General features: G+C 38.7%; 1 protein-coding gene across 16 annotated transcripts in view; it reads right to left on the reverse strand.

Moving 5' to 3' along the window:
- Positions 1-15,194, reverse strand: part of HUWE1 (HECT, UBA and WWE domain containing E3 ubiquitin protein ligase 1) — a 157,602-nt gene that overhangs the window by 49,369 nt on the left and 93,039 nt on the right. For 15 of the 16 annotated variants that reach the window (XM_037033746.1, XM_037033744.1, XM_037033754.1 and 12 more), the window contains 13 exons: positions 14,522-14,616; positions 11,951-12,142; positions 9,276-9,492; positions 8,761-8,883; positions 7,870-8,107; positions 7,260-7,490; positions 6,113-6,235; positions 5,535-5,630; positions 4,703-4,972; positions 2,948-3,100; positions 1,221-1,348; positions 965-1,046; positions 131-307 (listed from right to left, as the gene is read on the reverse strand). In XM_037033746.1, the coding sequence (XP_036889641.1) occupies positions 131-307; positions 965-1,046; positions 1,221-1,348; positions 2,948-3,100; positions 4,703-4,972; positions 5,535-5,630; positions 6,113-6,235; positions 7,260-7,490; positions 7,870-8,107; positions 8,761-8,883; positions 9,276-9,492; positions 11,951-12,142; positions 14,522-14,616 (2,125 nt within the window). The remainder of the gene's footprint in view (positions 1-130; positions 308-964; positions 1,047-1,220; positions 1,349-2,947; positions 3,101-4,702; positions 4,973-5,534; positions 5,631-6,112; positions 6,236-7,259; positions 7,491-7,869; positions 8,108-8,760; positions 8,884-9,275; positions 9,493-11,950; positions 12,143-14,521; positions 14,617-15,194) is intronic. The other variant, XM_037033750.1, reaches the window with a different exon arrangement.

The raw sequence follows: 15,194 nt of genomic DNA on the forward strand, positions 1-15,194 counted from the left end.
TAGTGGTATGTTTACAGTGCTCCTTATAACACATGGCAGGACTGCTGGTTCAGGAAGCGGGAAACCGAAAGGCGCACCTAGTTCCTTCCCCTCTTTCTAATAAAGTTTACAGCATTGAATGCGCAGGTACCTGAACCATTGTGGTGAATTGGACAGTATATCTTCTTCGGCCTGCAGTGAAACGAACACTCGTCTCTCCAGACTTCCAGGCAGAATCAATAGTGCTGTTGTTGCTTGCACTGTAACTACACCAACGCCCAGAGCGGTCATCAAACCAGCGCCAGTTGTTGTTGTTGGACTGTAAGTACTAAATATAACAGCACAAAATTTCTTTATACTTTCTACAAGGTTGGTTGTAAGAATAAATATTAACTTCATCAGTGTTCATTGCTAAAGTTAATCCAGGAAAAAGAAATATACTGATCCTTTGGTATATTTTGAGAAGAGAGGTATTTTTGTATACATTAATCCTTCTATTCCTCAGCCTCTCCATAGGCACAAAACCCTCTAAATCCTTGTCCTGTGATTCCTCTGCTTTCCTTTTGTTTCCCACTGTTTCCCACGAAAGGGGAATGTTACTTCAGATGCACTAAAACAAAATTCCTGTTTCTGAGAAGGTACTGAGGTAACTGACATGTTTAAATCTTCATATAAGGAGTATTTCCTTTCGGAGAAACTGCTGTACGCTCAGTCCTCCACATGACAGAAGAGCCGCTCCTCCTCTGGACCCTTCTTGAACTTTTACTTCCAGGCTAAGCTCTTGGGCCCTTTAGCAAGATGCTCCATAAAAACTAATTCTAATACCTCATCCGAAAGAGAACTCTAGCTATCAATATCCCTCAGGAGATTTATTCCTTAATCAGAGAGCTTTACAGGCTTTACCAATGTCTCGTACTCTCTGCTGGCCTGCTCTTGCTAGAAGCAGTGACGCAGCTGTGCCAACCATACACACTGTATTATGTACCTTAGTCATTTGGGCTCTCCTTTTTGAGGAGATGGCTGTCTTTTCATAGAAATCAATCAGGAGCAACACTGGGGTGATCCACCTACAAATGGAGAAATGATTTACTCCGAGCAAGCCAGAAGCCCATACACAACATGGGGAAGTTTTCTTGACTTCATCAGGCACCTCACAATTTTCAAACCCCAAAAGGTACCCAAGATCTGTCCCACACATGCCCCAGAAAAACAGAAGTGAAAGGAGATACAGGGCCACTCACTTTGGGGTCTGGACCTCCTTTTGCTCCTTGGCGGCCTGTAGGCAGGGCTGAACCACTTCCAAGAGTTTGATTAGGACATTAAGGATGCCACTAGATTCAACCACCCAAGCACAAGGCAGCTTCAACTCCTGATTGATTAATCAAAGGAAAAAAGAAAACACACACCAACTTCTATTCAGTAATCACAGGGGTGAACACAGAATTAAATTCAAATTCTACCTCTACATGTGCCAGCTGTGTGATATGAGTTACTCAAGTTCTCTAGGCCTTTGTTTCCCCACAGATCAAAGTAAATAGTAATTCCTACCTCCAGAGTAATTGTAATGATTAAACAAGACTGCATATTCAAAATGCCGAACATACTGCCTGGCACATTAGTATGTACTTAACACGGAAACTCTTGTTACCATCACTAATATCATTAAGGATTATCATCTAGGGTATACAGAATCAACTATGCTGAAGTCGAAAAGCTTCTGATTGACAGAGAACCTTTAAAATCTTCCAAGGAAGATGGAATAATTAAACACAGCAATCCAGTAAAAGGTTCTCCCTACAGGGACTACACTAAAGTATTACTTAGAACAGGAAACCACTGAGGCAATTTAAATGTCCAACAATGAGAAATTTCTTAAATAAACTAGGGAACGTCCAAAAGGTGGAACAATATATACATGACATGGAAAAATATTCACAATATAATAACACAGAGAAAAATGTAACACTTTTAAAATAGCCTGATCCCAATTTTTTTAAATATATAGAAACAGGACTACAAGAAAATACTGGACCGTAACTTGTGATTTTCTCTTTATACTATAATGTTATGAACATACCCCGCCCCCCAGTATTCTGTACTTTGCCACCTATTTACAAATGCTATAACAAGAACCACCATTAAGGGAAAGTGCCAAGACTACAGACATATAGTCTGACACATATATTGAACCCTTTCCCCAAGTTGCTGTTAAGTGTTTCCTCCAGTAAGTTCAGCTTTTACCATTAAACATGATGACAAAGAGTCATTTATTTGAAATCAATTGCCTACTAATTCCTATGTTGGTTGGAACAAAACACAACCTGACCAAATTACTCTTTTCCCTCAATCTGCTGACTGACCAGGGACAAAGACGAGTCAAATTCTATCTAATGCCCCTTACCCAATTCTCACCGGCTACCCCAACTCTATGTGCCACTTAGAGGTTTCCTTAGGGAGACCAGAAGTATTCCACAACAGAACTACGATACCTCTTTTAATGACCACCCCCCAATCCTCTGAGACTCAATTCAATTAACACTTGTTCTGAGAAGCCTGACTCTGATCTAGAAGCAACGTGTACAGGTCATCATTTATACCAGGGGTATCAAACTCATTTTCACGGGGGCCCACATCAGCCTTGTGGTTGCCTTCAAAGGGCCAACTCCCTAAGAGTTAAGGAGTAGTTACATTTATACAGTCCTAAAATTATTCCAGCCCTTTGAAGGCAACTGTGAGGCTGATGTGGGCCCCGGTGAAAATGAGTTTGACACCCCTGCTTATACCATTCATGTGCAGAATGCTATATTTTGCACTTGATTATGTGCATTATAGCCTACTAGAAACTGCAGGCTCACGAAATGCAGAGACCATGCCTTACATTCGTCTCTACCTTCTTCAATGTCTCAAACAATAGGTGTGCCATAATTCTGATGAATGAATCAGAGAGATGAAAAGATTTCAATCTTACCTCAAAAAGCAGTGTTAAAAGCAAGATTCTAGTAGCCAAATTGGATGCCTGGGGCAGGGTGGCCATCTGACTGATCCACTCTGACACCGTTTTTGTGTCACTTGTTGTCAGAGGGAGAGCAGCTTTGATTAATACATCGGCAGCTTCCCATACCTAGAAAAATAGAGAGGCCAAGTCAGATGACTGCAGACAAAATATGGTAAGGTTTGTCAAAAATTCTCAACTTTGTAAAATACTCCATCCTCAACACATCTGCCAAATGAGAGTGGGAAAATAATAATATATTTACTACTGAGATTTAATGTCTATATTAAAAGAAGATGTATGCTACCATAGGACAATCTCTAAAGATTATTTTCTTAAACTAGATTACAAGAAGCTTAAATTCTGCCCTGGCTGGTGTAGCTCAGTGGATTGAGTGTGGGCCTGCGAACCACAGTATTGCGGTTCGATTCCCAGCCAGGGCACATGCCTGGGTTGCAGGCCAGTTCCCAGCGGGGGATGCATGAGAAGCAACCGTACATTGTTATTTTTCTCCCTCTCTCCTTCCCTTCTCCTCTAAAGATAAAGAAAGAAAATCTTTAAAAAAAGAAGCTTAAATTCTAAGGTAAAGGAAATATTTTTAAAATTTCTGATGCACAAAGATTCTACCAACTTACACTTCCATCAATGATTTTTACCATATGCTCACCCCAGAATTAAAAACAAAAATCTAGAATGTTAGAAATCTTGGTTTTGCTTTAGTTTGCCTGTTAAATTTCTTGTAATGAATCTTATACAATTGCTCTTTTCTATTAAGGTCTTAGTTTTCTTAAAATTATTTCTATATACTTTTAATACAGATTAAAGGAAACGAAACCTTGGTCATACATAGCTTGTGAAAAAAATAGCTTACCCAGTTTGTCTTACTTTTATGTTTCCATATACTAAAGTTATGATTTTGTGTATCACTTTTTGTTTTCTTTCTCTGCTTCTTAACTTTAACATGAGTACATGAGTAGTAAAAAATAGTAAAGAACATACCACCAAAGTATGAACTGGCTATCTGTGTGGGAATTTTGAGAATTTATTTCTTATCCTACTTCTACGACTATATACATTTAATTTCATAATGAGGAAAAACCCTGCTTAAAAAAGATAGCCATGGCTGATGTGGCTCAATGGATTGAGTGGTGACCTGTGAACCAAAGGGTCCCTGGTTGATTCCCAGACAGGGCACAGGCCTGGGTTGTAGGCCAGGTCCCTGGTGGGTGGCACAGGAGAGACAACCATACATTGATGTTCCCCCCCTTCTCCCTCCTTTCCTCGTTCTCTAAAAACAAACAAACAAACAAAAATGTACAGAAAAAAGATAAACACCAGGTTACAACTATTCATCAGGATGGGGACGCATTTGTCAAAGTGACTGTTGCCTAAGGGGAGAAAAAAACATTTATTCACTCTTAGTCCAGCGGCCTAACTTGGCTCAGGAGTAAGGCACATTTTGAACATTTAAGATGATTCTAAGAAGAAATGCCCAGAAGTAGAGAGCTTTGTTTTTCCTTTCAAAGATATTTTTTGTGAAGTAGTTAATTTACTTTTTACAGGAACATTCTCAAAAAAGAGCTAGATGATCAGAGCTAAAGAATTCAATGAGAGAATACATCCAGATTGTGTAAAATATAAATATAAAAACATTCTGTAAAGAAATTAGGTTTTGATAGATGGTAGGAAAGCCACTTTATATACTCCTCTTTTGACCGCTGGAGAGTTTACCTGATTGACTACTTGCTTCAGAATCATGTCTCGATAGTCTGCTCCATTACGTTTTATTGCGGTCATAATCAGATCGCACACCCGGTACACTGTATCTGGCAGCTCATCAAGAAGGTGGAAGCAACCTGGCAACATGGTATCCGTGAAAGTGTGCAGCTCATCTTGTTCCAATGGATCAGCATCCTGGAACTTCTCTAGACATTTAGCTTCTTCCTCTTCCTGCTTTTCTCGAGCTTTCCGTTCCTCCTCCTCCTTTCGGCAAGCAACTTCCTGGAGGCAGGGAAGAAAGGGTGATAGCATATGGAAGAGTTGAAGGAAGAAAGACGAGGAAGGCTCTAAGAATGTATTTGCCCTATCATATGAATACCCTCTACCTTCTCCTCAAACGGGTGATACGTTCATTAGAGTGTGTCAGTGAGTATGAAGGAAGCCACAAAGGCTAAGGCAAGACAAAGAAAAGCAGAGGAGAAGGACACCTCTAACCCCCAGAGCACTGCCAACTTATTCACAGTATCCTACATTACAACCTACAAAATGATTTGCAGACATTGTCCTGCATTCTCGGACAGTATAGCAAACAGAGCAACTGTTACCTAAAAATAGATAGCCAAGTTTGGCCTAATGTGTACTAAGTACATTTTGGGCCTCCTATTTGACAAAAAGGCGCAAAGCCTCAAGTAGATCAGTGATTACAAAGCTGGGATAAATGAGTACTCCCATGTCTGTCTTTAGATTTTAATTCTATCAATTACTTTGCAGTAGGAGCCAAATATTCATAGAAATACTAAAATTACTGTGTCAGACCCTTTTGGATGCCCTATGTTCTAGTTACCTCAGGTGACTCTGCCCTCTGATCCATTGGGATATCCTGCCCCAGAGACATGGCAATAGCTCTCATCATCTGGTCCTCTTCAGACATACTCAGATCCTACAGAGTAACAACAGAAAATCCAGCAATATACATACCCCAACTGATAAGGAATCAGACACTCTGTGCTCAAGCTTTAGAGAAGGGGCTCTGAATCCTGCTCTCTAGAATTAAACCCAACTAGGCTTACCTGGTCACTGTGAGAACAGAGAGAAAAAAATCACAATGAAATTAAGTAGTGGAAGGAGGCTTTAATGTGACCACCTTTTCTGCATCTAAGAAGAATCTCCTCTATGGCTTTCTGACTGTGGATATTTTAAGAGATTTTCTGCAAATGAAGTCCAATAATTTGTATGGCTGGGAGATAGGAAACTTTTGCTCATTACATTCTAGAGCTAGAAGAGTTGTCATGAAAAGAAAACAGTGGTACAGAGATGTCTGAAGATGAGAAGGGATGACCAGTGACAGAAGCATGAAAGGAGAAAAGCATGTCAGCAGCCCGACCAACGTCTTAGAAGTCTAGAGGCCCTGAGCCAACTTACCCGAACAACCCCTCCCATGATTGGGGGAGGGTGCGTGAGGAGGTACTCTGTGGCCTGCTCCATGGTGCTGGTGTTCAACAGGGCTTCCATGGCATGTTCCCTTGTGAAGCCCATGTCCATGAGCTGTAAGAAGAATGCAGGATCTCAGAATCACAGTAAAAAAAAAAAAAACCCCAAACCCAAATGCATTTTAAAAATAAACCCTTTCAAGATGGAAATAAGTTTTTCTAACTTCATATGAACTGAGAACATTTGTAAGTTAAGACCAATAACGTGAATGGACCTATTTGGTGCTTCCATAGAATGTGAACATTAGAGCCACACAACGAGGCAGATGATTCTCAGTTCTATTCTTCTAAGAAAATGGGGGTTCGATGGTTATTGTCATTAACAAGATTATCCTAATTTGAAAGTCACATAAGAAAAAATTGGTCCTACTTTTCTGAAAATCAAACTGGCAACAGAACAAGAGCCTAAAAAAATAACCCAGATTTCTAACAATAGTAAATAATCATAAAATGTACAGAAAGGTTTGTACAAAAAAACTGTGTATCACAGCTTTACAACATCAAACAAGCAAATTAATATCCAACAAAGAAGAATGACAGAGACATTAAAAGACCTATTTTCTTAATGACAGCAGTACAATTCTACATATTACATGTTAACTATGTAAGAATCAGGCATAGGACTAAGTAATAAAAAAGAACAAAATAATTATCTTGTGTGGTGACATTATGAGTTCCTTTTAAAGTATTTTGCTGCATTTCTAAATTTTCTTAAAGTGAGCATTTATTACTGTTACAATAAAAAATGTAGCATGTAGGGAGACATATTTGACTGGGACATTGGACATAAAGAGAACACACAAATTCCCAGAGGAATATGCTAAATACTCTCTTGAGATTGAAATGTCAGGTTTATAAGTGCTTCTCCCCCCACCACTTCTAGCTTATAATTTCCAAAATGTGGTTTATGTGTTTGTTTAAAGATGAAAAAATAAGCACTAAAGGAAAGAGCAAATTGAATTCTATCTCCTGGCTAACAGGATGGAGCACTTAGTGACATGTAAACTCAGAAAACACACAAGCATTGCACTCTATCGGGTGCAAAGCCTGGGCCCCGGAGCACCAGGCCAGCACTCTACCTGTTGCAGTTGTTGCTGGTTGACTTGAGGATCTCGGCGGGAGCCACCTTCCTCTTGCCCTGTATCCTCTTCTCCTCGAGACCCCTCCTTCTCTTTGCTCAGTCTCTCTCGAATTACAGGCTCTCCTCGGAGGATGTGGCACAGGATGGCGAGCATGGACTCAGCCATTCGCCCACCATACACTTTCAGGGGTTTACGGTTCCACAGGTTCTTGATGCAAGTAAATGCTGCCTATACATCATTTGAAAAGACGTGTCAAAATCATTTTGTCTCAATTCAAAGTCCTGTGAGGAATAAGCCAAAAGCCTATGGGGATAGTCCTTCCACAACCAGTTCCTGCCAACAAAATCCTAGGTCATTATTGAGGGGGCCCAGGAAGCACAGAAGGGGCATTTACTCCAACCTGGAAGTACCAATATGAAGTTTAGAGTTCAAGCGTGTACACCACAAAAAATTCTCAAACGATTTCTATCTCCATCTGAAATGCAGCCCTATCTGAGAGTAGAATCTAATGGTTTTATCAAGTTATTTCATTAGAGAGGACAAAACAATGGGAGTTACCTAATCAGCACGAGAAATTCCCCTTGGTTTTAGAATGCCGAATACTTACTTTCTGAGTTACCACAAGGAAACGAAGGGCACTGAATTGTGGAAAATTCTGGACACTTCCAGGCAATTTGGCAGGCAGTGAATGTGGGGATTCAAGCACCGTGGTAGGATTCACCATCTTTTCCACCAGCATAAGCCAGGCATCTAGGAATTCTCCTGTGCCATCAGGTAAGTCTGAATGTTCTAATCCTTCAGCCACAGGAACTTTGCCACCCATAGAAAGAGCCCAATTGAAAGTTCTAAATTCAAGTAAGAGAAAGTATGGAGAAAGAACATTAGTATTTTAGATAGGGTGGTGGCGAAAAAGACATTTGATATGTTCCCAGTCTTTATATTGGCACTACCTGTCCCTCCTCTTGGCGCTATGCTTCCATCTGTCCATTATTTATTAGCTTTAACCTTTTTTGGTCTTCACTGTAGCTTTTTTTAGATATTACTGACATATTACACATGTAAGCTTAAGACGTACAATGTCATAGATACACATATATACTGCAAAATGATTACCTTTTCTAAAATTACATTTTAAAGCCAAAACAAACAAAAATGTGAAATTTAGCTTAAAATTCTGGCCAAGAGATACAAAAATTATCATATTCAGAAAAACATAGAAGAGAACAAGTCTACTAGAAAAATATGTACCCAGTACTGGAAACCAAATGAGAAAGTAGAGACCCTTGCAAACACCTCTAAGAAAGGCTGAATCCCATACCCTCCAAGGAAGATGGAGATAAATGTGGCTAGTGCCTAGAATGTGGAAGGGTACAATCACTGGGTCTCTACGTATCTCACTGTCACACGATAGGTGACTTAGAAAGTTGTAGGCTGCTAAGGCACACAGAGAAGATCAAACTCCAAGAAACGCTTCTCAGTGAAGCAACCTGATCCTTACTCGAAAAGAGCATTGTGGCCTCCAGAGCAGAGAAATTTCTGCAGCATAAGATGGTAGGGATACTTCCTCTCATCAAACAGCATTGGAGATGTAAAACCAACTGAACAGATGAAGAATGTTAGCCTGAAAGAGGGAAAGAGAAAAAAAAATAACATTTTCTGAAGCAGACACAGAAATAATGGACAATTTGTGTGGAAGCTAAGAGTAAAATTTAAACATTGCATTGAAATGACTGACAGACTGACTGGAATGCAGGTGGGTGATTTGACTGCTTATTAAAATGTCTAAGAAGGTTCCCACCTACTAAAAGTACAAGGTTACTGAAATGCAGTTTGATTACAACTGCTTTAAAGATCTCTATATTCTAGACTAGGTAGTTCCAATACAAGTACCTTAAACTGCATTTTGGGTAATAGAACAAACAAAGGACCACCGAATCCTCTAATTCAATGGCTCCCTCTTCATTTAAGTGGTGAAGGAATCAATTAGATTCTGTATCTGAAGCAGAGCCTCACCTGAAGCGAGGAGTAGGTGTATAAGGTGGGGGCTGCCACGACAAGCCCTTTGTGAGGAGCTTGGTGAGGGCTGAGGCTGTTGATCGAGCAGCGGGGGTTGGTGCTGTGGTGGTGCTGGCAGCATGATGGCTCCTTCTCTGGCGGACAGGAGACCCCACACAAAGTTTAACAAGAAGTCCGAAAAGCTCAGCAAGTGCTCGGCCTAATCTGGAAGAGGCTGGAATCCAAAAGTTAGAATAAGGCTGACAGTATTTTCAGAATTAGTTTCATTTATAACAGACATGTTACCATCAATACATTTTTATGACTGACAACTCCCTCCCACACAACACCTAGGAAACATTTGGACTTGTCTCTATGCCTGATAACCCAAAACGGAAGTCCCATAGGGAATAAATGCCCCTTTTAAAGGCAGGAGACAGAGAGTGCCTTGGTACTCAATATACAGGGTCCTGCAGAAGTAATGCCTACTTCAGTGTGGTTGGTAGGCTAATAATATGGGTGTAATAATTTATAGTTTTAATTTGAACATTTCACCTAAAATGTCATACAGTGTACCTGAGTGTGATATTGTTATGTTACAGAATTACATGCTTATGATTAAAAAATAATAATAATAAAAGAATTTGTAATAAAAAAGGGATATTATTTGGGCTGGACCCTGTATAAGAAATGTGAACGTCAAACAAAATAAACATTCACACTATTAGAAGAGGTATAAATTGAAACCACCTTTGCAGAGAGCAATATAGCAATAAGAACTAGTTAAGTAAATAATACATTTATTGGGTTATGAAGTCACTTAAAATGCCTTCAGAGGATTTTTAAAATGGCAAAAAAGTTAATGACCTAGACCAGAAAAAGTCATATATACTGTCTATTGTCCTATTACAATACAACATATACAGGCCCCAAAGGAAAAAAAGATTGCTAGAAAAAGCATAAAAATTTTTAAGTGGCTTTTTAAAGGTCTTAGGTAGGTTATAAACATTTCAAATTTTCATTTTTGAAAAATACTTTTTGGTATATATCAGTGATTTTCAAGCAGTGTGCCACAAGAATTTAAAACATGCAATACCTGACTGTTTAGTTAGGGGCACTGACTGCTTTTCCCTTAGATTGTCAAATAAAAAAATGAGAACAAAAACTAAAACAACAACAACAACAACAACAAAAAGGTACAGCCACCACCACAATAGCCGTCCAGTGTGAATGAATCAAAACTATACCTATGTTCTGTCCAATCAGCAAAATATATATTTTTTGGTGTGCTGCAGAATTTTAGTAATTAGATTATGTGTGCCATGAGATGAAAAAGGTTGAAAATCACTAGTATATATTGCTGAACCCTGCCCTCCCCCAAAAGCAGATTCCAAATAAACATGTAAAAGGAAATGTATAGAAAAAGAAAATATGGCTAAACACAGTGGTTCAAAGGTAGTCAGCAAGGACAGCAATCACAAAGAAATAGACACCAAAAGCATGAGCTGGACCTACCCAGAAACCCCAAAATGTTCCACAGTAGTCTAAGAGGTCTAACAAAGAAAGGGAAGATAAACATGAGCGATCTTCTCAGTCTATTTTCCTTTGATTTGGGGTAGGAGTGGTAGACTTTCAAATGAAAACGAAAGTGGAATTAAACAAATTCGAATAGAATGTAAAATTTAAAGATTTTTTAAAGATAACAAATGGAAATGCCAAAGGCCATTTTCTGCTTGCTTTTGGGCAGAGCTCCAGATTCCCAGGAGTTACAGCTTCACTTTCCCAAGTGTCAGAATCTGGCAAATATTGAGGAACATAAATAGACCCCACCAAATTAACATTAAAGGGCAAAAGATGGCAAAGACAAATTAGTATACATCTTTATTTTTTTATTAAAAATGTATTTATTTATTTATTTATTTATTTATTTATTTATTTATTTTAGGGGAAGGGAGGAGGAAGAGAGGGACAGAAGCATCAATGTGTGGCCCCTACTGGGGACTTGGGCCACAACCCAGGCATGTGCCCTGACTGGGAATCGAACCTGCGGCCCTTTGGTTTGTAGGCCAGCACTCGATCCACTGAGCCATACCAGGCAGGGCCAGTGTACATCTTTAATGTGGTCTTGTATTATGTTAATGTAATTTCCAGAGTTGCCAGAGTGACTTTATTAGAACACGAATTAACCCTATCACTTCCTATGTTTAAGGAACAGGGAAAGGACAAGGAGACTGTGTGGAATAGCAAGACAGGTAACCGGAAAGCAGGAGAGCTTAATACCACACAAATCAAGAAAAGAGCACTTCAAGAAGGAAGTAGTAGGTCAACTAGAGAAGTGACAAGGGGACTGAAACATATACAATAAACTTAACAATAAGGAGGTTGTAGGTACTATTTAAGACAGTGGAACTGGTGGAAGCAGAAGCCATTTGCAGTTGAACAATGAATAGAAGGAAGGGCATTATATAGAGAGGGAGTAGGTTCAGCTAGTGATTCTCTTATCTCTGTATCCCTAGCAGTTAGTACAGAGCCTGTTGCATAGTATACACTCAGTAAAGTACACCTAAAAATGAGCCACCAAAGCTTTCAACTTCCAGAAAGGAAACTATACAGCCATACCAACTCAATTTGTTTCGGGATTGGTTAAGGCTCTGAAAGCCAGAAAGGGGAGCAGCAAAAAGACAGTCACTCACCTGACAATAAAGGCTTGATTTGCTTAATTCTGGCAGCCATGGCAGGTGTGATTTTAGATTTGCCCTTAGAGTCTGAAGCAGTAGGTTCATCTGTCTCCATAGGAGCCAATGTGTCACCATCAAGGCCAATGCCTTCCAACAAGCCCTGGGTAGAAGCATCCATACTCCCAGCTGCTGCATCCTGTTCCCCATCTGTAGAATGAGAGGGGAACAATAAGACCATGTTGAGCCAGCACTTACCTCGAACCATTCCTTTGCTGAAGAGTCCCAAGGAAGAGCTACCTATGGTGCGTGTTACTCTTTAAATGTCCGTGACTTTCTAAATCTAAAAACAAAACAAAAAAAGCCCCAAACAAAAAATCCAAACTGTACTGATATGCTCTTCTCCTTGGAGCCCTTTATAGCTAATACTGACACGTTTCAATGCGAGTTTGTGAACAGCTTTAACCCAGAGCAACTTTGGAAGACTGCAGGCACTGTAGGACCCAGGGGCACCATTCACACAGACTACAATGTGCATGGTGCCCCCATACTGTCACGGAGCATGGCTTCCTAGAATGTTATAGCTTGTTAGCCAACTCAAATTGGATATCATAGGTTATACCACTGTAGAAAGACATTTCCTAAATCCTAGCATTTAGGGTTTTTATATATAAATGTAAGATATGTATCATTATTTTTGGTGTGTGTGCTCTTAGATGTAAGAATTGGCTTTAGGCACACTTTATAAAACACATCACCTAATCTTCTGGAAAACCTATGTGCAAATGGAGTCATCTTTGTTAAGTGTATGAAAAGACACTGCTGGGAAAAGATATATCTGGATTGTTAGGCGAGGCAATTCTTTGACAGTGAGTCTAATTTTGTTCTAAGTTCTTAGTAAATTATTTTCTTGGAGTTAAATTTGATATATTTTGACTAAATTTGATATTTGAATTTTTGGTCTGGTCCATTTTCTCCAAAATTAAACTTGTCAGAGGCATGATATATTTTATTAATTCTCTTCCGTCTCTCTCCCATACGGTCACATCAGTCCTTATTTGTTGTCTCACAAGTTATGTCTGCTTTCTTATTAATTCTACCTTTAGTATAATTTCAATACCATTTTTAAGCATATCTGATAGGTTTTTATACATAAAATCACCTAACTTTAATGGTTTTTCAAAGGTATTTCCTCCTCAATGCAGACTACAGGAGGAAAAACAACTTTCTAAAAAAGCGGCTTTGATTAATTTTAGCTACGATCAGAAAATTGTGAATAATTTTTGCTTTTTGAAATTTGGAACTTTAATTGTGCTAAAATATAAAAGTTATGTTCTAAAGTAGCATTATTCAACAGAAATAAAATGTGAGCCACATATATTTTAAATTTTCTATTATCCACATTAAAATGTAAAAATAAACAGGTATACTTTTACAATATACTGTTTAATCCATTATAATGAAAACTGTTACTTCAACATGCAATCAAACGTAATTAAGATTTACTAAATATTTTAAAAGGTATCTATTTTATACTTCATAGCACATCTCAATCAAGACATTAAATTTTTATTAAAATAATTCATCTATGTTTATATTTCATACAATTTAGTTGAAAAAAGATTCACATACCTAAGTTGTTCCAAACATACTTAAAAGTCTTCCAACAACTGGGTAATAGCTGTTATATTTAAATCAATAAAAATTAAAAATTCAGTTTTCTCCACCCAACCCATGACTTCATGATAACTACTTCTGCTACAAAATTATTTCCAACTAAGGTTATATTCCAAGGTGCTGGGGGAGCCCATTGCAACCCATAACACCTTCCCCTTAACAAGAGGAAAGAAAAAAGAGAGAGGGAAACAGAGAAAGTGAGCAGAGAAAGGAAAAAGGAGGGTGGGAGAGAATAAAGAAGGAAGAAAAAGTTCAGTTTTTTAGTTGTATTAGCCACACGAAAGGATTCAATAGTCACACATGGCTAGTGGCTACCATATTGGACAGTGAGGTTCTAAAATGTTCCACAGCCGCTTAAAACAATTATTTACCATTTTTAACTTATAAAATTAAACTCCTAAAAAATAAGGATATAAAAAATTAAAGTTCCATCATACCCTTTGATACAGTAATTTCAAGGAATTAATCTTAGACTTGCATAAAACTACATACGTGATGCTAATTTTCCAAATATACATTAGAAACTTAACAGGGAATAATTAATTCATTGTACCTTTACATGGAACTTAATTTTAGCGAAGAGAGATCTACGAAGTCTTATTTCTAAGATAATTACAACTATGTTAATAAAATAAAATACATCCTCAGGGGGAAAGATTAGTCAGACACTTCCAAAATATTGTTTTTTATGGCACAAATACGGATGATTTCTACATCTTCTAATTCTTACTATTGTGTGTATATATTTTTACACAAAAAAATGAGTAAAGAGTTCAATTTCAAAATAATTAAAAATCAATGAAAGGAAAAAAATTGAGGACTATAGATGATAGAGAGCTAATTTTCACAAGAGACCTATAAAGACAGATAGAACTTAAGAGAATGACTGAGATTTTAGTTTCTTGGAGTTACCTGATCTTTTTCCGCCCTGGGTCGTACCTGCCTTCTCATCCTTCGGAACCAGTTTCTGCATGTCCGCCTGGCCGAATTCACACCCAGATGGTAGACTGCAACAAGAGAAATAGTGAGCCAAAAAACCTGGATAGCTCATCTTTTATGCTGTGCGTGGACTCTAACCTGCTTGGCTGACACTATCCCTTCCTACAGCAGGTAAGTTAACCTAATAGAACACCCGCAATGATCAAATTCCTGAGGTAGCATCCACCAAGGTTTCCAACTCAACTTTTTAAACCTGGCTAACAACAGGGCCAAACTTTAAAAACCCACCATGTTGACACACCATAATTGGGATATCGAATCAAAGATGACTTTCATAATCAAGTCCCTAGGCTGGTAAGTGGGAAGGACAATGCTATGGATTGAATGTTCGTGCTCCGCCCTCAAAATTTGTATGTGAAATCCTAATGCCCGACGTGATGGCGTTAATAGGGAAGCCCTCTGGGAGGTGCTTAAACCATGAGAGTGGAGCCCTCACAAATGGGACTACTGTCTTTAGTCCCTTCTGCCACACGAGGATACAAGTCTGTGAACTGGAAGAGGGCCCTCATCCAACCATGCTGGCACCATGACCTCAGACTTCCAGCCTCCAGAACACCGAGCAATACATTTCTGCTGTTGATAAGAA

Source organism: Sturnira hondurensis, unplaced genomic scaffold (genome assembly GCF_014824575.4).
Source record: "Sturnira hondurensis isolate 20B ecotype Veracruz unplaced genomic scaffold, ASM1482457v3 Scaffold0021781, whole genome shotgun sequence".
In the NCBI taxonomy this organism is placed as follows: Eukaryota; Metazoa; Chordata; class Mammalia; order Chiroptera; family Phyllostomidae; genus Sturnira; species Sturnira hondurensis.